Raw genomic sequence first — 21848 nt, forward strand, 5'->3', positions numbered from 1 at the left:
ACCTCACTGGAGGTCTCCAAGCAGTGGCAAGAAGCCTGATGGGACAAGTTATCTTAAAGCATTTGGACATCCCATCTGGGCTGCTACAGGTCAGATAAGCCCTGATCCAACCCCATCCTCTTTCCCTCACTGTCAGTTGATTCACCCAACAGAGGAATACAGACCAATGTGGAGATGGTTCTTCGGAGTTGCCTTCCTGGATACAGGGAGTATCTTCTGGTATGCTTTTTCTCTTTGGCATTCCTAGCTTCTGTGACAGGGTTGAAGGAGGGTTTCGGGACAGAGGACAACTCTGAGGCCCATCCTTGGAATTAAGAATTTAGAACTAGAAGGGACCTCAGGGAGCATCTAGTTCAACTCTGTCAATTTACAGAGCAGGAAACTGAGGCCCAGGCTCACAGGCAGCCAGCATCTGAGGCAGCATTGGAACCTGGATCATCTGACTCTGGGCCAGTGCTCTTTCCTCTGTGCAGGCAATGTGGCACCAGTCTGTGATCTCTGGCCCTCTCGCCGTGCTCGGCCCATGCTGACCCTGCCTTTGGACCTTCCTAATCTGGGCTCTGGTATCAACTTCCTGCCGACTTGCCTGGATCTACTGTCTTTGGGAGCTCCTGGCTTTGATGTTGGCTCAATGTTCTGTTTGTACTTTTGGATATCACTTTGGAGTTTTTGTTCTCAGGTGCAATTCCCAACTTCCTGCCCATCCCTCTGGATCTGCCCCAGGCTTTGTGAGCCCCTGGCTGGACACCAGGTCTGACTTACTGTTGATCTGTTTGGATCTCCACTTTTCCATGCCCTTTGCTTCTAGTAAACCTGCTCCTGGTCACTGATCTTCCCTCACCTCCCTCATAGGAAGATGGGACCCGATATAGCTCATCACCACTGAGGCAATATTGAATGGATGCACTTTAATGTAGAATTGTAGACATTTTTGGGCAGGGGGCCTTTACTAGAATCTCTCTCATGTCATACATGCCAAGTAGATGTTGCTGTTATTGAGTCATTTCAGTTGTGTTCAACACGCTGTGACCCCATTTGGGGTTTTCCTGGCAGAGTTACTGGGCTGGTTTGCCATTTCCTTCTCTAGCTCATTTTATAAATGAGGAAGAGATGGGGAAACTGACTTGCCTAGGGTCACACAGCTAGTAAATATGTGAGGTTGGATTTGAACCCATGAGGGTGAGTTCTGTTCATTGTGGTACCACCTAGCTACCACCAGTGCATATCCTCTCCTTAAATCTCCTACAAGAAGACAGTGTCAGTCATCTGCACATTTTGATTCCATGCTCCATCCTGCTTTCATAAACCCTTGCCCAAATCCCAGACCTGTGTGAGATCGTACTCCAAGTCAGTGCCATTTTGCATTTATAAAACCCCGGGGCAGAGGGAGGGTGCTGAGTACACAGCTTCCTTTGTGTAACAATGTACACATAAAGAAGTGTTGGCTACCATGGCCATGGGACAATGAGAGTAGTGGTGATGAAAGTAATGTTGGTCACTGAAACAGGAAAGATGGTGATTATGATGCTATTGGAAGTGATTCCAGAAGTGGTGATGCTAATGCTGAGAGGGAGGCTATGATGGAGGTGGTGATGAAAAGGGTGAGGATGTTGATAGCAGCTTTGGTGGTGATGCTATTGGCAAGGGTGATGGCGGTGATGGCTGTTATGGAGGTGAAATGGGAGATGGTAGGCAGAGGGTCAGTATGGTGGTAGTGATGACGGCGCAGTGACCACGGAGATAGTGATAGTAGTGTGGGCATTATATGAATACAACTGGGACAGAAACAGTGGCCATGGTGGGGGTGGCAATAGGGCATAGGCTTAGTATCAATGATGGTGATCATTACGATGACAGTGGTGACAAGAGTGACAGAGAGGAGATGATCACTCATGATTGAAGTAATCATAATAATGGTGATATGAAAGCAGCATTGTGGTAGATAACCGTGGTGATGATGACCCAGATTTAGGGTTGCCGATGGTGATGGTGACAGTGATGGTGGGAACATTTGTGTCAATGGAAATAAAAGTGATAGTGATGAAAATGGGGACCATGGCACCAAGGAAGATGGCGGTGATGGTAATGATGCAATCGGTGGCCATGAATCAGGATAGGTAGAACTAATAATAACAATAACTTTTATATGGAACTTTACAAGTATTATCTTTTTTAGCCTCACAATTATTCTAGGAGGTAGGTGCTGTTCCTATCCTCATTTTTTCAGAAGAGGAAATAGAGGCACACAACTGACATGTCCAAGGTCACACAGCTTGCCAGGATCCACATTCAGGTTTTCCTGATTCTAAGTCTTGCCTGGAACAAATGGAAACTTCTATGCCTTTTCCAAGGGGAGGAAATACACCAAGCTTCCTCATGATCCCTATCCCTACCAAGTCCTGAGGTAGTTTCAGGCAGCCCCAAACACTGACAAAAGACCCATTTCATGAATGCCCTTGGGCCCTAAGCAGAAGCCGGATGGATCCTGTAAAGGGAAGGCCTGTCTCTGTACTCGGGGAAATCCTCTCACTCTCTAGGTGACCCTGGGCAAAATTCCCTGTCTAAGCCATCATTTCCTCATCTGCGAAATCAGGTTAATCCTGCTTGTTGAGGCTCTGGCAAAGGGCACTTTGGTAACTGATGAGACTTGGTATGGGAAAACATCTGGCAGCAATAGAATGCCATCCAGATGTGTGGGGTGTGTGGAGCTCTGCAAGTAGGCATTATCCCTTAATGATTCATTGGTCATGGGGATGAGGTGACCGCAGAATGGAAAGCCAGACAAGGCTAACCAGCTGTTCCATCTCTCAGCACTCCTGCACCCCTTCCTTCCCTCCCTCTCCACATGAGAAATCCCCTGGTTCTGGGTCAGACGTGGTAGTTCAGGTGGCAGGGGGAAGGGAACAGAGAGGACTTAACAAAGAGGACCGGGCCAATTCTTGGTCCATTCCCAGTACGGGAGCCCTGACTGATGGGAGCAGGCTTCTCAAGTGTTCGGAGAAGCCATGCTCTCTCGCCTTTGTTCTCTCCCTTTCTAATCTGACACTTCGATGCTGGCAGCTGCTCCCCATCTTTCCAGTCTTGTAGACCCCATCCCCCAGCAGATGCCCCCATTTCAGAGAAGGGATCATGTTCACAGACCCTCCCCCTCCCCCAGACCCATTTCCTGAAAACCTCCCCCTCCTCAGGCCTGAGCTTCTCCCTGCCAAGACTAGCCCTCCCTTCACCAGAGAGCATCTTCCCCTGCGTCTTCCAGTCCACGATGACCTCCTCCACTGACGGTCCTTCCCACAACACTTACAGTCTGTACCTGACCCTCCAAAGACCTTGGCTTTCTTCTCTGATTGTTCTGGACCTGTACGATTTGTCTCTGAAAGCACTAGACTGCCAGTGCTTTCCTGAAGGCTAAGACTCTGGTTTTTTTCCTTTTGCTTGCTCTCCCTAAGTACATGGAGCCCTAGCACATGTCTGGGTAGAGGAGATAGAAAGCATCGCTGGTTCATTTATCGATCAGCTCTACCCACACTATCCAACAACTCTCATCTCCATGGATCTCCCCTCCCCCTTCTCCCCATCCCATTGCTCTCCCCAGATTTCTCCTCCCACCCCCCAAACAGCAGGTGCTTTTCCAACTCTGGGTGATTCTTCCCAGCCACATTCTGCTTTGGCCGGACCAGACTCAGATCCTCTTTCTAATCTGGGGGCCCCCAGCTCATTGGTTCAACAATAAGCTGGAGCTTATCCATAGGAAGGCCCAGAAACTGAGGCAACGTTGTCATGCCCTGGGGGGGAAGTTAAAGGGGCTGGAAATGTTTAGCTCAGGGAGGGAGGGTAACCTTACTGCCATCCATCCATCATCTTCATCATAGCTCACAATTATAGAGTACCCTGTGCTAATCTGAGTTTCACAAAACCATGGGGGGGTTGGTGATATTATCATTATCATTTCCATTTTATAGATCAGGAAACTGAGGCAAATGCAGATGAAGTGATATGCCCAGGGCTTTACAGCTTTACAGAGAAGTGTTGGAGGCTGGATTTGAACTCAGGTCATCCTGATTCTAGGCCTGGTCCTCTACCCATGGTGCCACCTAGCTGCACAATATTTAGGAGCACATAGTAGGAAGGTCATCACCAGAAGGCAGAATCAGACTTGTTCCACCTGGTGCCAGGGGAGAGAGCTCAGAGGAAGGCCGGGAAGTTCTAAGGAGACAGATTTAGGCTCAATCTAAATCCAAGTTCCCCAACCATGAGAATTGCTCTGAGGTTGAATGGGTGCTCTTGGGAAGGTTCCCGAAAGATTCCCAATCACTGGGGTGCTTAAGAAGAGTCCAGATAGTCACTTGTTGGGGACCTTGCAGATGGGATTCAGATTTCTGGGCTGGGGTTTGGATGATGATGTCTGCCATCCCTTCCAGGCCCCACGTTCTTGCTTCTCTGGCTGGGGCCTAGACTTTGATCAATTCCAATGCCCAAGGAGCTCTCTCTGATATCTGCAGATCTATAGATATCTTCACCATCTCCGCTGGCGGCTTCTGAAGCTTTCCCCTCTCCCCGTTCCTCTTTCCCACAGGCCTCTCTGGGGACCACTTAGCTTTCCATTTTTGTGCTGATGATGGACACCATCCCCTCCCTTTCCCCTGCCCTCCTCCCAGGGCCCAGCCTGCACTCACATCCACAATGAGGAAGTCCAACCAGCACCAAGCATTGGTGAAATATTTCTTAAAGCCATAGGCCACCCACTTGAGCAGCATCTCAAGGACAAAGATATAGGTGAACATCTTATCGGCATACTCCAGGAGGATCTTGATGGTCTTGCGCTCCTCCAGATAAATGTCTTCAAAGGCCTGCAACCATAATTGAATAAAAGATTGAAGTGATCTTCTGAGGAAGTAGAGGCTGGAGAGCCAGCTCTCAGGGATACTATAGAGGGATTTAATTCTTCCCTTGGTGGGGGGGGGTTGAGTTAGATGACTTTAAAGATCCTTCTAACTCAATTCTAAGATTTAGGGTTGACTTCATTTCTACATTTCTACACAGCTTTTCCTTCAATCCTAGAATATGCTTTACCCTCATTCTGCAAAGACTCAATCCTCAATGACTAGGGACTGACTCCATCTTGAAATCTCTTTTTATTTCCTCATCCATCCACATATTATAGTAATAGAATGTAAGCTCCTTAAAGACAGGCACTATTTAATTTTTGTTGTTGGCTTCCCAGAGCTAAGTAGGGTGCCTGGCCTAGGGTAGGGGTTTCACCATTCCATCTTTAATGGAATTGCCCCAGGGATCCCATTGCCTGCTAATCAGAGTCTTCAATCCAATATGGGACATGGTTGCTCAGTGAAGGGTTGCATCTGGTTTTTGTGGGTCTTTTTTTTAGAACTTCTGAATTAAAGCTAGCTGTCCCCACTCACAGGATAGAGAGATGCTAATAGCTCTCTTGAGGTAAATTGGTAACAAGAAGTATGGCACATGGGATATGTGTGTAGTGGGGAACCACCAGACCCGAGTCTCAAAGGTCTTCTAGGCCAACCTTCTTTTACAGAAGGAGAAACTGAGACCTGAGAAGATAAAGACCTGAAAAGGACCTCAGAGGCCCCAAGTTCACCCCAGTTGATACCAGCATCTCTCACTCTGCTTATTGTGCATTCCTGCAGAGGCATCTGTTGCTCTGGCCCACCATCCTGCCTCACTGGGTAGTACACTGTGCCTACTTCCTTGGGGGCCTGGCTCTTGGGATGTGACTTTCTTTGTGTCTGCCGTCTGTCTCTTGTTTGCAGCCAAAACATGTTTCCTGCTCTGATGGAGTAGGCCGAATCGACAATATGTTAAGTAGTTTTGTTTTTTTAAAACAGTGATAAACAAAAATGCTTTAAGCCAAATACAGCTTACATGGGCCGTTGGCTGAAAGAGAGGTATGTAGGAAGGGCCGACGTGACGGTCAGCCGCTTGGAGTCATCAGGACAGGCGGGAGACTCATCACCACATTCTACTTTGCCCCAAGGCAGGTGACTCCCCCCCAGCCTTTGGAGGGGGCACGATTTGCCAGCCTTTTCTGTCTACATAAGTCAAATGTGCCAGGTCTATACATGGGCAGCTCCTGGGCTCTTATAGGCAAAACTTGTTTAGTCTTTGAGATTCAGTTCAAATCTCCTGCTTGAAGCCCTCCTAGATTCTTCCAGCCCATATTGATCTTCAACCCTCTCAGCCAATAAGAATGGACTCTCTAGTGTTAGAGAGACATGGGGTCAGAGGTTGCAATAGGAAGGGATCTGGCAAGTCCTCTCCTCCCACTGCCCTTATTGTACAGATGAGGAAAATGAAGCCCAGGGACAGAGTTGGGATTTGAACCCATGGACTCAGAATCCAAATACAATGTTCTTTCCATTAGGCTTCACTGACTCTGGTTGCTTCATGCATGTGAAGCTCATCTCCCCAATCAGAAGGAAACCATCTGGTATAGGGGAATCTGGACTCTTATAAGAAGATGGGAAATCAGGGAAATCAGTTCTTGATTATTCTTGTTTAAGGTGAGTGTGATTTGAATTAGATACTGTCTCCAGATAGATGACCCTAGTTGAAGGCCCTGATCTGGGACTGAGGAGATCTGGGTTCAACTCCCTGGGCCACCTTGGATCACATCGGTTTGCTCATCGGTCAAAGGAGGGGGCTGACCTCTGGCTTCTGAGTTCCCTTCTAGTGTAGATCTTGGAACTTTCAGGGCAATGAGCCTTTGACTATTGAGACCTCTCCCTTTAGGGAATGGGCATGTTCCCTCACCCAACACCAACCAAAGGACAAAAGACAGCTCCTGCTGAGGTTTCCAAATCAAGGACTGGAATGGGCCTCCATGAACCAAGAGGGGAGGTTGTGGAACCTACATTTCCATTCAGTTGTCTAACAACAGTTGTTATTAATGGCTTTGGGTTGGGGCGGCTAGGTGGCGCAGTGAATAGAGTACCGGCCTTGGAGTCAGGAGTACCTGGGTTCAAATCCGACCTCAGACACTTAAAATTACCTAGATGTGTGGCCTTGGGCAAGCCACTTAACCCCATTGCCTTGAAAAATCTAAAAAAAATGGCTTTGGGTCCCAAATATTCCCAGACAGTGGCTAGTGACAGGCTTCCCCGTTCTGGGTTATCTGGGAGATCCACTGGAGAACAAGCCCTCTCAGGCTCCCCCCAACCATGCTGTGCCCTCTCCTCTTCCCCCCATGCTCCCTGTACCCTGTCCAAGGTTACCAGGGCACCGCTGCTCAGCAAGATCATGAAGATGATGAAGGTCTCGAACCAGCTATGCTCCACGATGCGGTAGCAAGTTTTCCGGAGCCTCCACCAGACCTGACCAGGAAACTGTGTTGTGTCCACTGTGCAGCAGGGGCAGCGTCGGACACAGCCTGTGGTGGGAAAGAAGGAGAAGACAGTATGGAAACAAGGCTGGGATCATGGAGCCTACCTTAGGCCCTTCCACCCCAATGATACCCAAGGGATGTTCTCTGAATGAATGAAATGGAGGAATGGGTTGGTTCCATGCAAGGTGAGGAGTGGATTAGGCCCCATCAGGAGCTTCTGTCCTTGTTTATTTCTCTAAAGCAAGCCCAGGCCCTACCAAGGAGGTGAAGGAGCCCCCTGCCTCTCCCAGAACATATCTTGGCAGGCAAGACCCTAATGGAATCTTCCTGACTTTTAGTCTAGCAATCTCTCCATAGTATTTTGTGTATGTCTACATATGAGATTATGAGAATGAGGCACTTTTCAACCCTTTAAGCATGATATAAATAGGAATGACTCTTCGTTTCTCTAGAAAGTCTGTTGACTTCTTTTTCATCTTATTTGGGAAGGACAAAATCCCTGGGAGCAGCCTGTGGAGCTCCCCAAATCTAATGCCTTCTCCCTCCCCCCCAAAAGGTCTTCCCCACAAACAGTTGCATGCCACAATTATAGTGATGGAAGACAAGCTCACGTATGATAAATGACCCCAGATACCAGAAGTGGAGCTATACCCCAGGGCTTAACTCAGTAGGAGCTTAACAAAGGCTGACTGATCGTCATCGCCTTCCCTAGACATGAGTCATCCACCAAGTCCATCTGGTCTCTCCCCAGTGAACGGACACAAGCACAAAGAAATCTGTGCCCAGACAGGGCTCTTACCCTCAGTGAAGCAGTCCTCAGGATCCTTCACATCCTCCCCAAGGTCAGCAATCTTCTCCAAGAGGTCAGCGGTATTGGTCATGTCTGCTGTGCTGCCCTCAGAATACGTGTCATCATCATGTCTTTGCTAGTGGGAGAGGATGGGAGAGCATGGTCAGAGTTGACAAAGGTAGCGGCTATAGTTGGGCCAAACTCTGCTCTTGCCAGTCCTCTGGAGTCCAGATCTATTGGCTGCTCTGGTCCCAGGACAATGATTCCTAGAATGTTAGGGCCAGAGGGATCTTCAAGGTCATTGACTGTCCCCCTTCATCCCATTGCAGATGAGGAACAGGCCCAGGGGAGTCTCAGGCTTGCCCAAGGTCATCATGGGTATTCATCAAGGATTTGAACTTGGTGTTTCAAGAATGTAAGGCTACATTCTATCTCCTATCCTGTTTGAATTGGGTTGTGGAGGAAGATACAGGGTTGGTGTGAAGGTAAGACCCATCCCCCCCAGGTTCACAAGGAGTTCTATAAAATCATCTCAAATGAGTCTCACATCAACTCTAAGAATAAGGTGATTATTCCCATTTTACAGACAAGAGAAGTGAGGTTAAATGACTTGCCTGTGGTCACACAGCTACTTCAGATTGGGTTTTTATTCCCTCCAAGCCCCAAGTCCTAGCTTCCCCTCACCCAAGCTCTTTCTTCAGCAATGGAGCAAAGACCGACTCAAGTCAAGAGCTGAGAATTTAAACATTCAGGGTGACAGAGTGAACCCCCAAACTCTTTACTTCAAAAGCATTGAGTGGAATCCTCAATCCTCTGCATCCCTTTTATGATCTTTGCTTCAAGGCCCTGCAATTTATCTTCTCCCTTCAATGGTCAGAAAGGAGCAATGAGGTGGTCCAAGGGATGGAAAGAGAAGAGAAGGTGAAAAGCAGAGACTGCTCCAAGGGATGTGGTTAAGGGATGCTTGCTACCCCTGAACCCATGTTGCTAGCCAACTCTTAAGGCCCAGAAAAGGGACCAGTGAACCAGTAACAGAGAGAAGATTGGATGTTTGGAACCAAAATCATTAAGTGTGCATTAAGATGATGTCATTCATGTGGAAGACACCAGGGATTGACTGCCATGTTGGCCTACCTGGTGGTCAGGAACACATCCTTTCCATCAACAGCAGAGCCAGAATTGCTTGCATCTTTCTAACTCTCATCTGCACAGTCCTTTCTTCCCCTCAGCACTTGGGGTGGAGGACTTGTTCTTTTGCTGAGTGACCTGAGGGCTTCTTCACTCTCCCCAGGCCAGATCGCCCCAAGAAATGGCCTTGGGAATTGTTTCTGTTTCATTGAGCTTTTTTTTTTCTGTTCAAGGTTCAGGAGAGGAGTCATGGATGTTTTTTTAAGCAAGGGTCTGACCCTGCTGTTTATCCTCTTGCCCCTAGGCTGCCCATAAACTCCTGTGGTTTGGCATTTAAAATCCTTGGCAAACAAACTTCCAGTCTAACTTTGCATGTTCATTATGCACTCGCTGCTCTGGCCAGGCCACTCTATTTGTTGTTCACTATACACAATGTTCCGGCTGCCTCTCATGCTTAGAACACATTCCCCCTTCCACGTCTCATGTTGGCCATGTCCTTCAGTGTTAAGCTCTAGAAATTATCTTGTTTTTGCTTCATAATTATTTCTTTAAAAATCTACTTATCTAAAGCATAGCATGGCAGAAAGGGTGATGGATTTAGCGTCAGGGACCTGGGTTCAAATCTTGGCTCTCCCACGCAACTTTGAGCAAGTTACTTAGCCTGTTTCTTCCCATTAACATGAAGGCATTGTATGAGATGGCTGTAAAGGTTCCCTTCCACTTCTCCACCTACCACCAGTGACTAGCATTTATACATGTAGAGCTTCAAGGTATGCAAAGGTTTTCCCAAACCTCATCTCCTTGGATCCATCACAGCCCCTCTGGGACAGAGAGATATGTTATTCTCATTTTACAAATGAAACCAAGATGATGGTGGTTAAGTGACTTAGTGGGAGTGTCTGAGGTTGGATTTGAACCCAGGTTGTCTTGTCTCTACTGTGCCCACCTAACTGCCCCAGCATGAAGTCAAGGCACCCCATTTCATTTTACCTTTGGGTTTTCAAAACCAAAGTACCTGGCCTGCCATGGATATTTAAATGAATCAATGACTTAATTTTAGACATTGTGTTCTGCTCATGGGGTAGGGGCTGTGGGGGGGGGAGATTAGCTAGAAAATGTCAAGAAACAATTTTCCATGACCATTTCTTCTCTCCTCATTCATTCTGCAGCTGGTTCTTTTGAAGGTTCCGTGTAACATGAGGGAGATTATCTTTTGTTCACATGGATGACCCCAAAGCATTCTCGGGGCGGGGCTTTTGTTTACAGTTTCATCACAATGCCAATAAAGGGCAGGACTTTCAAAATATAATTTTCTGAAAATGAGGAAGATAGAAATTGAACAAGGGTTATGGGGATGATGAGGAGGAGAAGGGAGAATCAGAAAGACTCCATTAATTTTCCCATCCTAGTGGAAATGCACAGGCTGGTCAGCAGAAAGGATTTATTGATGATTGATGGCATTCTTCTTTTAGCCCTTGGCTAGGTGGTGCAGTGGATAGAGCACCAGACCTGGAGTCAGGAGGACCTGAGTTCAAATCCGGCCTCAGACACTTAACAATTACCTAGCTGTTGTGACCTTGGGCAAGCCACTTAACCCCATTGCCTTGCAAAAACAAAAAAAACCCCAACCAAATTTTAAGGGCCCCAAAGCAAGTATGTTGAAGGTCAGTAAAGAAAAATGAAGGTCAGTATTTCACATCTGACCCACTTCTGATCTCCCCTGGCTTTCTGGGTGGGATTATCCGGTCTTTGGAACTCGAGTCAGTCAAAGGGATTGCCAATGCCAAAGAGGTTGGCGCTTTGAGGGCAAGTCTCCTCTGACCCCTTGGCTATAGAGAAACTGAGTTTCTGAGGTCTTTCCAGAAACTGATGCCAGCAAAGATGTCAAGAGACCTGAGCCACACTCTGTTCAGATCAAGGACTGTGATTTAATAGATCCCTCATGGAATCACAGGAACTTATTTCTAGAGCTGGAAGGACCTAAGAATTCATTTGGTTCTACTTTTTTCATTTATAAATGAGAAAAAAGACTTGAACACTGAAGGTTAAATGATCCATTTAAGGTCACACATACAGTATAGATCTGGAGTTGGATGATCCTGAAAGGTTGTCTAATCTAACCTCCTCATTTTATAGATGAGGAAACTGAGACCCCAGCAGGTTAAGCAACATCTCCTCACTGTCACATGGAGCCTCTGATCTTAGGCTCTCCATAGCTGTGCCAGCAGAGCAGAGACTGGCAAGTCCTGCCAACCTAGAGAAGCTCTGAGGTTGAAATGGGCACCTGAATATTTTGTGGTCTGGCCTAGAGGCCCACCACCTCTGGGGATGGTTCGCTGATGCAATTCTTTGTCCACACTAACTCCTGAAACTCATTTGTTCCATAAGTATGAATTAAGCTTCTGGTAGTTACCAAGCACAGGGCTGGATGCAAAGACAAGAACCATGCCATCTGTTTCTTTAAGTCCCCATTAATCAGATGAAACAACTGAGGCCAAGGGAAGATCCCTGGGGCTCTCTGCTAGAAATCTCTTTAATGGACAACACAACCATGAATGAGTCCTTGGTACGAGGACTTGTGCAGTTCGGAATCTAATTGTACAATCTCCAAGACCATCTTTTCACCATCTTTTTTTTAGAATAAGACAAAAGATTGGCTAAGATCTAGGGGAAAGTGTATCTATAGACGTTTTCCCTTCAGTCTGGGAACCCTGACGAACAAGGACACAGACAGGTTAGCCCATCATAACCTGTTTTGAATGAAGTCATCATGACCCTTCATGATCACTACCTCCCTTTCTAATAATTATAAACCATCCCTTTAAAATGCTCTAGATTTTGTTTCAAGCTATCCATTTGAAGTTTCTAACCCCGCCCCCCCCCCCCCCGGCTCCCTTTTTTTTGAGATTTGGAACCTCATCTGTTTGTACAGTAGACTCTCATCATAGACAAACTCTGATTCATCTGGATCATATTCCCCAAGCTTTGAATCCCTGCATTCTCTGGAGTCTGGTTACCCCAGGTTCAAATCTTTGACATCTGACCAGGATTCAATTTCTTGCAGTCTGTCTCCCTGGCATCCCAGGGTCTGATTCCCTGAGGTCATTTACCCAATAGACGATTTCCTGGAATTCCTGGGACCTGATATCACAGGCTCCAGTTTCCTGGAATCCTTGAATTTCTGGAATCTCAGGGTCTACTTTTCTGGGGGGGGGGGTGAATCTCCAGGCTCCTCTCATTGGACAGCTCCTCTTCACTGTGATCTCTGCCCAGTAGGATGCCTCAGGAACACAGAAGGGACTATCCTTCACCTGAATCCGTTGGACATTTCTGGCAGGTCCAAGACCCAGGAGGACCATATCCCTCATAGTTAACCATAAGGGTATCAGAGTAAGATGTCTCCCCTAGGCAATCCATTCAATCAGCAAACATTTAGTGCCTTCTGTATATCAGACATTGTGCTAAGCAGTAAGGATGCAAAGACAAGTGAAAATGGGGAGATGACATATCAATGTGTGTGTGTGTGTGTGTGTGTGTGTGTGTGTGTGCAAAGGGTAAGATGGAAAGATTCTCAGAGAGAGGACTCCAGGATTGAGGGGGATTGGGAAAGGCTTTAGGCAGAAGGGAGAATTGAAGACAGCCAAGAAGTAGAAATGAGGAGAAAGTGCCAGGCATAGGGGTACAGCCAGGTAAGATGGTGGGCAGAGGGAGAAGGCATGGCTTGGGTGAAGGACCCCTGGCTAGACTGCGGAGAACATGGTGGGGAGTGAGGAATAAGACTGGAGAGGTAGGAAGGGGCTAGTTTAGGCAGAGTTTTTAAAAGTCTAACAGAGGATTTTATATTTGATTCTGGAGGTGACAGGGAGGGTTGGAGTTTATTGAATGGAGGGGAAGAGAAGGGAAGGGATATGCATGTGAGATGTACAGAGAGATAGGGGAAGACAGAGAGATAGGGAGAGGCAGAGAGACAGAAATGACAGAGATAGAAGATGAGAGGCTGTAATGGGTTGGGGGATGACAGTGTCATAGGAGATAATGGATGGATATGAGAGATAATGAGAAGGCAGGATCTACAATGATATGGGGCAGAGCAGATAAGAGAGTGAGGAGTTGAGGATGAGATCTTTATGAGCCTGGGTGACTAAGATGATGGTGGTGGCTTTGACAGTAACAGGGAAGTTTGGAAGAGGGAGGGTTTGTTTTTTTAGGTTTTTACAAGGCAAATGGCGTTAAGTGGCTCGCTCAAGGCCACACAGCTAGATAATCGTTAAGTGTCTGAGGCCAAATTTGAACTCAGGTCCTCCTGACTCCAGGGCTGGTGCTCTATCCACTGCTCCACCTAGCCTCCTCAAGAGGGAGGGTTTTGAGGAAAAGATGAGTTCAGCTTTGCACTTATTGAATTTAAGCTATCTCCTGGATATTCAGTCAGTGAGGTCCAATAAGCATTTGGAGATGGGAAACTGGAAGTCAGCAGAGGGGTCCAGTCCAACACACATCACCAGGGATGCAACTGGTTTTCCTATTGAACATAATCTGGGATGGTTTGATCAGGGCCAGCTTCTCCTCACCTCTCCCATCATTCTTTTTTTTTTTTTTTTTGGAAACCCTGGATGTTGCTGTCTGTGCTCTGGAAGAATATCGTAGACATGGCCCTCTGTGGCTACATGTTTAGTTAGTCCACAGCAGGAGTTGTATATGTAGAGAATAGGGAGAATTCCTAAGGACCAGAAGGTGGCGGTGGGGGGACTTGAATGGAGGTCAAAAAACCTGTCCTCTGGCTAAGGGTCTATTTTATTTGATTTAGTTCATTGTTCTAATTCATTATGATTATTTTTTCCTATGTCAAAGAGAGACTGATTTGTCCATAATTCTATTGAAAACTAGAGGTAGAGCTAGGGTTCAGACCCAATCATGATCCAATCCTCCTTCCTCCACATTAGGTGTGGCAGAACACCCAGGGAAGTGGGTACCCAATATTTTCTCAATGACCAAAATGGCACCAATGACAATGGGCAAGATAATTCTCCCTCCAGTCCTGCCTAGGCCAAGGGAAGAAGGAAGAAAGGAATGGGAAGGAAGGAGAGAAGATGGAGAAGGGAGACTAGCAGCTGTCCAGACTCAGGTCCCAAGTGTTAAAAATAACAGGTTGAGAAGATAAGATAATGTCGTCTCTAACACCTCCTGTCTTTTGGGAGTCTTATTTTTAACCCTTGGCCTTAAACCTGGATGTGAGGGTAGGGGAAGTGGGAAAGGCTGACACAATCTGACAGGGGGGACAATTTAACCTGATGATGTCGTCACTTAAAATTCCAAATGGTTTAAGTATCTGTGACCTCAAGATCTGTCGGTCAACTTCCCATTGACAAGTCCAATTGTTTGTGTGTGTGTCTGTGTGTGTGTGTGTGTGTGTGTGTGTGTGTGTGTGTGTGTGTGTGTGTGTGTTGTTGGGGGATGGGCACATCCAGGCAAAGGCTGTGTCCTCCTCAGAATGGGTCCAAGCATTTGATTTCTCCTGCCAATCAACCAATAAATATTTAGTATCTACTGGGGACTGGTCCCTATACCCCTCTCTGACAAGCTCAAGGTGCTTTTATCAACTTCACATCAGGGAGATTTCTAACTATATCATAAAATTCATCCAGATGGTTCCATTAGGTCAAATTCTCAGAACTCACAGAGAATGAGGCAGTGCCATCTTATGGGGTTTGGGGGGACCTAGGAGGAAGCTCTAGTCATGAAATGAGTGCCTGACTTGTCTAACGGAGACCCTGACTTCTACCACAGATGCCCTTCTTCTTCTCACACTCCACTGTAGAAGGGACCTCACCAGCTACCCAAGAAGGGTTGGTGTAGCTGATGCAGCTGGTGGGGCCATCACAGGGTCAGGCAATCAACACTGATTCATCACCCACATGCTAAGGAATCACCAGAGATATAAAGAGAGCTAAAGGACAGGCCCTGCCCTCCGGGAGCTCACAATGGCATGGGCTATGAAGAAAGGGGGATGAGAGCCATTGGGACAGCCCAGCAGCAGCCCCCCAATTCCCAACCCTAGCAGCCTGAAGCCATGTAACTGTCAACTTTTTTCCCCCAGAATATGATCAAACTCGACCTAACCCTAAGTGCATTTCTAGTGTATGATCACCACTTCGCCTACATTATCTCTCTGGAGCCTCAAAATAACCCATGAGTTAGGGAGGGGTGATGGGGCTGATTAGTTATTTTCTAGGTGAGAAAATGGAGGATCTGAGGCAGTGGGCCTTACCCAAAACAAGGAAACATCAGGGTGCAATTTGAATGGGGTCCTTTCCACTCCAAGTCCCACCCTCTGTTCGTTTCAAGGCCACCACGTTGCCTTCCCATGGGCTCCAACACAACACATCTTTCCCCAACTGGCTCCTCCCATCTTCTTGATCTCCTGCCCCCTCCTCTCCTAATCTTGTTTTCGACTCTTGCCTCCCTCCCCCTCTTTGTTCTAGATCATCATTTTGTGATGGTCCTTCCTATATACCTCTATTGACACAGGGATGACTCAGAATGTCTGACCTTCACCAGATAAAACTGGAACCAGCTGATCCTCCCCCCACCCCAGTTAATTAGTTCTCTGTCAGCTGAGTGCCAGACTTCAAGCCATACACACATTTCATTGCTCTTTTTGGCTATATTTTTTAACTCTGTTGTTTTAAGAATGGATGTTACCCCAAGATACAGGAAGTATCACCTTTACATTTCCATGACACCAGTTCAGGGCTTGATGACATTTCTTTCCAATGACTGTCAGCTCCTAATTAATCTTTATGCCTCTTGCCATTCCTCCTGCCAATCCAACGCCATCTCTCCAGGCTGACCCCCTTACCCAAAATGCTTCTGTACTTCCCCATGGTCCATTGGACACAAAGCAATTTCCTTACTCTTGTTCAGTGGGGATTCTTGTTAGTAGTGGGTTGTTAGAGGTATGGTAGACTCTTGACTCAGCACTTAGTGAAACGACAAAAGCCCTTTGCTAGGGAATGATCTGTATATGGAGATTTGTTAGCTGCCTTTGGGTATCCAAATTCCTTCTGAGATAGGTCACCTGTGAAATTTGCCTCTAATTCCTAGGAATATTCTGGAATGTGGGAGACAGGAAAAGGTGATGACAGGAATGCAAGGGTTCATCAAAGATGAGGCCCACTTCACTTTCTTTTTGGACTGGAAATGAGCCTGGTGAGAGGTGGCATGGGAGCAGGAGATAGAGAGCCAGCCCAGGGGACCTGGATTAAAGGTCTGCCTGGACAAAGACCAAATCCTTGATTCTGGGAAAGTCACTTCCAAGTTCCCAGGTACTGCTCTAAGTAGGGGGAGTTTCACCATTTGTGAAGACTTTGGATCAATGAAATCATAGACCCAGACCAAATGAACCCAGCAGCTGGGTCAGACTTGTAGAGCAAGGGAAGGTCTCCGGAATTATTAGAGGAAGGTTCTCATACTATTTACCTTGTGGTCCATACATTGCCTTGGATCATAGGTCAGTGGAGGGGGTCTTAGGGATCAGCTAACCAGAATCAAAGAATGGGGATCAATGATTATTATCAATCTGGAAGGCACTCTCTGGGGATGCCCTAGGGATTCATCCTTGGCCTCATTCTGCTTGCTGTTTTTATCAGTGATGTACATAAAGACACAGATGGGAACCCTATCCAGTAACACTGGGAACAATCAATGGCTACTACTGTAGTTGAGAGGGCCTTCAGTTTAAAATAGGAAAAAAATTCCCTATCATCTCCTGGATCCCACAGAAAATCCTCCATTTGATTTTGAAGCCCCTTCCTGCCGCTCCCCTCTCCTTACACTTTGCTCCCCCAGGCACTCACTGGTCCTGGCAAACTTCTTGGCTATTCCTTGAACTGTCACCTCTGATTCTAGTGGCTTCCCTTTCCTAAGAGTCTCCCTCCTCACCCCTCCTGTCTGGCTTCTTTTAAGATTCAGTCCCAATCCTGATCTCTTGCAGGAACATGTTATTAAATATGATTAATAAATTACATTAATGAATCAATTTGAATGAGGTAATAAATGCTTCAGATAGCAATAGCTGGCCATATTGGAAAGCTGAAATTATGCTGATGAATCAATATTAATAGGTTAATATATTTTAATATATCAATAGTTGGCTGATATCTATGAAAAAGATCTGAGAGCCAAAATTATGTTAATGAATCAATATTAATAAGATAATAAATGATTAATATAGCAATAGTTGATTGACATCTGTGAAAAAGACCTGAGGGTTTTAGTGGACCACAAACTCAATCAATATCAAATTTGGGACAGCAAGCAAAAAACGGAATCTGAGGCTTTCCTCTTCACTTCTGCTGGCATCCAGAAGATCTGCCTTGTTCCCGGCAGAAGGCCTTGGACTGCCCACAGAATTCCAGGAGGTTTTTGCCAAGAAGCCAGCAGATCAGTTTGCTCTAAACCACATGGGTGACTAACCCGTCAAGTGGCTGCCAAGGTACTCACCCTTCTCTGTGGGTGTATCTGGGCCCTGAGTGAGTGGAAGGAGTAGGGATTATGGGCATCTGTTTGTGGGGTTCCCACACATGGGATCACCATTCCCAATGGGGGTAGAGGGTTCCTCTCCTTTTTCATGTCCAAGGATGGGGGTTTATTGTATGACACCATTTCCTGACATTCAGGGAAGGATGCAAGACAGACCTAGGAGCTGCCTATAACTTTGTCCAGAAGCCAGCTTTCTGGTATCATGGGAAGACCTAGTCTTCATGATGGAGGTGACTGCTCTCCTCCCAGGGCTGGGGCTGTGGGAGCTCTGCCTTCCTGGTGGGAGAAGGGAGGCCACAGTTGGGTAGCCTCAGCCTCTAGGGAGGGACAGCCCGCCGGCTTGCCTTCAGCTTCCCTTCAATGAGGGGAGCAGCTGCCAGGAGGCATCAAGGATGGAATAACACACCTAACACACCTGCTGCCGAGCCCGGGCCAAGCACCGAGTGGCTAGTGCTCTAGCAGGAAATAGCAGGGCTCCCAGAGCAGCCTGGCTGGCATTTGGGGCCACAAGCATGGCAGGAAGCTCAGGGCCAGGGCCTGGATGGCAGCACTTCAGAGGGAGCCCCATTACTCCCTGGCGCCAGGCACCAGCATCCTCATCATCGCCTGCTCAGATCTCATTTCAAAGTACTCTCATCAGTCTCTCATTTGATCCTTGTTCCCTCCCTCTGCCCTCACCTCATTTGGGAGGGAGCTTATTAACCTCATTTTACAGATAAGGAAACTGAGGATCAGAAAGGCCTTGGGGATCACCAATGAGGGAGTGGCCAGGTCTGTTGCCCAACGCAAAGTCCTGATCACATCACTCCCTTAGCTCAGAGCCTTAGTGGTCGTTATTCATGGTCCTTCATCGTATGAATCTAATCCACCTACTTCCATTCAAGCAAAACCAGTTTCCTCATTTCCTCTTACAACCACCCACCTCTGGGTCTTTGGTTTTGTACTCCCTCATTGGGGAATACCCTCCCCCTTGTATCCAACTCTACCACACTTCAAAGTCTAGTTCAGACCCCACATCCTCATGAAAATCCATCTTCTCTGACTCTTTGACCCTATCAGCCCCTTCTCTCCCTTCTTGGAACCCCCAAGATGCCTCATCTGGACTCCACAGGCTAACACTTGGGAAGGAACCAAAAAGTGCCAGCCATCTTCACCATCCCAAGTCACATCTGTCAGGGATTGTAAACTTGCCACCTTTGACCTGGCTGTCCTTGGGCAAGCTTCCCCAATCTGGGTGCCAATCCTCATTTTAAAAAATAATGGGATTGGATTCAATTTTTAATCTTTTCTTGTGTCCTGAAAATTTTAGACAGTGTTCAAGCCTATGGATTCTTTCCCAGGATAATGTAGCTAACTATATGAACTATAATACCCAGGACTACCAGGAAAAGCAATTATACTGAAACCTAGATTTCCAAATCAAGACAAGAACAAGACCAAGATTCAGACCCAAGTGAAAAATCCCTGGAATAGAGTGTCTCTAAGGTTCTTTCAATGGTAATCTTTTGATCGTCAGAAATGGAAGAGGCAGAAAACACATTGAGAGCACCCAAGCTGGGTACAAGAAGCCTTGGATTGAGGGGACCCTGGGCATAGGTACAAACGGAGCCCCCCCCCCCCCCAAAGGCCCTGATGATATACAGCATTACTGGTTGTTCACCCAGAAGACCTTGGGTCACCAAAAAAAGGGTCAGTTATCCCCCAGTTCTGGCTCACCTGTTTACTGGATTCCATCTCAGTTCCTAAGCTGTTGTCCTCATCTTCCTCATGATCCTCAATGTCTGACTCGGCCACAGCAATGGGCACATGCACAGATGACTCAGGGTCCCCTGTGAAGTCCCCTGCTTCCTTGCCTGCACCCCTGTTGCTCTTGTCGTCGAACCTCGTCTCCTTGCGAGTGGCATCGGGCACCTTCTCCAGCTCAGTGGAGCCATGACCCGCCACACAGCTGGGCAGGCCACCGGGGGCCAGGGGCACTACCGGTGGGCCTGTGGCTTTCTTCCTGGCAGCTATGTCCTGGGGCCTTTTGAGTAGGCTACAGCAGAAGTCCCAGGTGGTGCGCTTGACAAAGCGAATGCCCCTCTGAATCCGGGCCAGGGCCAACTGGAGGTTGTTCATCTCCCCATCCTCATCAGGGGCTGTTAGGTTGTCTGCGCTGAAGGAGCTGAGCAGCAAGGCCAAGAACAGATTCAGGACCTGAAAAACATGGTAGACACAATATTGTGAGCTCTTTATGGGAAGGTTCTTTAACTCCCACCTTCTCCTACACAGGCTAGGTAGGTCTTAATGTTTATTCTCTTGACCTTCCCCTTTGTATTTGTATCCTTTAACTCAGAATAAGTACTTACTGATTTCATTCATTCATTCATGCATGCATCCATTCATTCAGTCACTCATTCACTCATTTATTTATTTGCTCACTATGTCCTGTTACTTAACCCTGATTGCCTCACATCCAGGACCATCTCCAGTCATCCTGATCCCTATCTGGCCACTGGATCCATTTTCTCTGACTCTTTGGAGAAAGTGAAGCTGGTGACTTAGCACCCCCCCCTCAAATCCAATTCATGTGCTTGTCATGGCATCTCCTCCCTGATGTCATGGTCTTCTTTGAGAATGAAGGACAAACATTATTATTATGTACCAGCCACTGTGCTGGGTGCTGGGGAGACAGAGGCAGTCATTGCCCTCCGGGAATTCTAGTCTCCAGTAGGAGAAAAGATGAAGAGAGGAGTGGATCCCCAACAGTCTGAGGAGAGGGAAGAGACCAGTGACCCCAGGCTAGTGGAGACCAGGAAGGTTTCCTGGAGCAAGGGGCCCTGGAGTGGAGCCTGCAAGGGGACAGGGGATTCTGAGAGGCAGAGGGGATGAGGAAGACCATTGCCTATGTGAGGACTCCAAGAGGAGACTTTGGTGGCCAGGGGCCAGATTGCCATGGTCTTCAGGGACCCTGAACTTGGGCTTATTTGCCCCAGAGCTGTCAGGGCAGAGACTGTTTTGACTTCTGCCTCTGCGCCCCCCAGCAATTAGCCCAGAGCCTGGCAGAGGGTAGGGAGTGGATAAATACTTCATGACTGATCGATTGTGGCATCAGGACAGGGCCTTTTCCATCAGGATTCTCCCTCAGGATGGGCCCCCCAAGCCCTCCTCTCTTCAGACAGAAACGCTAAGAAATCTCCCTGCCCCCAACTCTTGCAAGCCTCCTGCTCCATCTGCCCTGGTGATTTGCTCCTCCTTTCCCCGACTCTCCATTTCCCATCCTCCTGAGGCCCTACCGTTCTCTGCCCTCAGTCTTCTGAATTGCTTCGAAGGGCTTTTGGCCACATTACTCATCTCTATTTCTGGGAAAAAGGGATGGGGGGAAAGGAGCGTGGGAAGAAGACAGGGGAAACAACAGACCAACAAATCATAGGGGAGAGCATTAGCTTTGAACTTCAGGCCTCTGGCATTTTGGGAGGTCTGGGCCTAGAGCTGGCTCTGAGGCTGCCCAGTCTCATGCCCTTTCCATTGGGCCATCCTATATACAGTCTTTTTTGTTTGTTTGTTTGTTTGTTTTAGATTTTTCAAGGCAATGGGGTTAAGTGACTTGCTCAATGCCACATGGCTAGGTAATTATTAAGTGTCTGAGGTTGGATTTGAACCCAGGTACACCTGATTCCAAGGCCAGTGCTCTAGCCACCCCTACATACAGTCTTAATCTGGGGTCCATGGACCCTTTCTGTGAATAGATTTCAGGGAGTTCATGATTTTGGATGGGAAAAATGACACTTTTTATTTTCACTGCCCAATTTTACATTTCCTTTAATTAATTAGAACTATGGTTCTGAGAAAGGGGACAAGGCTTCATCAGACTGATGAGCTAAGGGATTTAGGATGCACATTTTATCTGAATCTCACTACCACTTTCTGAGGCATATATTATGGGGATGATGATGATGATGATGATGATGATGATGATGATGATGACAGATGAGTTAACAGACTCAGAGAGTTTAAATGGCTTGCTTGGGGTCACACAGCTAATTAGGGTCAGAGGTA

General features: G+C 47.2%; 1 protein-coding gene across 2 annotated transcripts in view; it reads right to left on the bottom strand.

Annotated features, from left to right (window-relative positions):
- The window catches only part of LOC141496603 (sodium channel protein type 5 subunit alpha), a 129349-nt gene that overhangs the window by 23649 nt on the left and 83852 nt on the right, over positions 1-21848 (bottom strand). For both annotated transcript variants that reach the window (XM_074199102.1, XM_074199103.1), the window contains exons 16-19: positions 19527-20006; positions 8154-8280; positions 7245-7399; positions 4674-4847 (exon numbers count right to left, since the gene is read on the bottom strand). In XM_074199102.1, the coding sequence (XP_074055203.1) occupies positions 4674-4847; positions 7245-7399; positions 8154-8280; positions 19527-20006 (936 nt within the window). The remainder of the gene's footprint in view (positions 1-4673; positions 4848-7244; positions 7400-8153; positions 8281-19526; positions 20007-21848) is intronic.

The sequence above is a fragment of the Macrotis lagotis genome, chromosome 8 (assembly GCF_037893015.1).
Source record: "Macrotis lagotis isolate mMagLag1 chromosome 8, bilby.v1.9.chrom.fasta, whole genome shotgun sequence".
In the NCBI taxonomy this organism is placed as follows: Eukaryota; Metazoa; Chordata; class Mammalia; order Peramelemorphia; family Peramelidae; genus Macrotis; species Macrotis lagotis.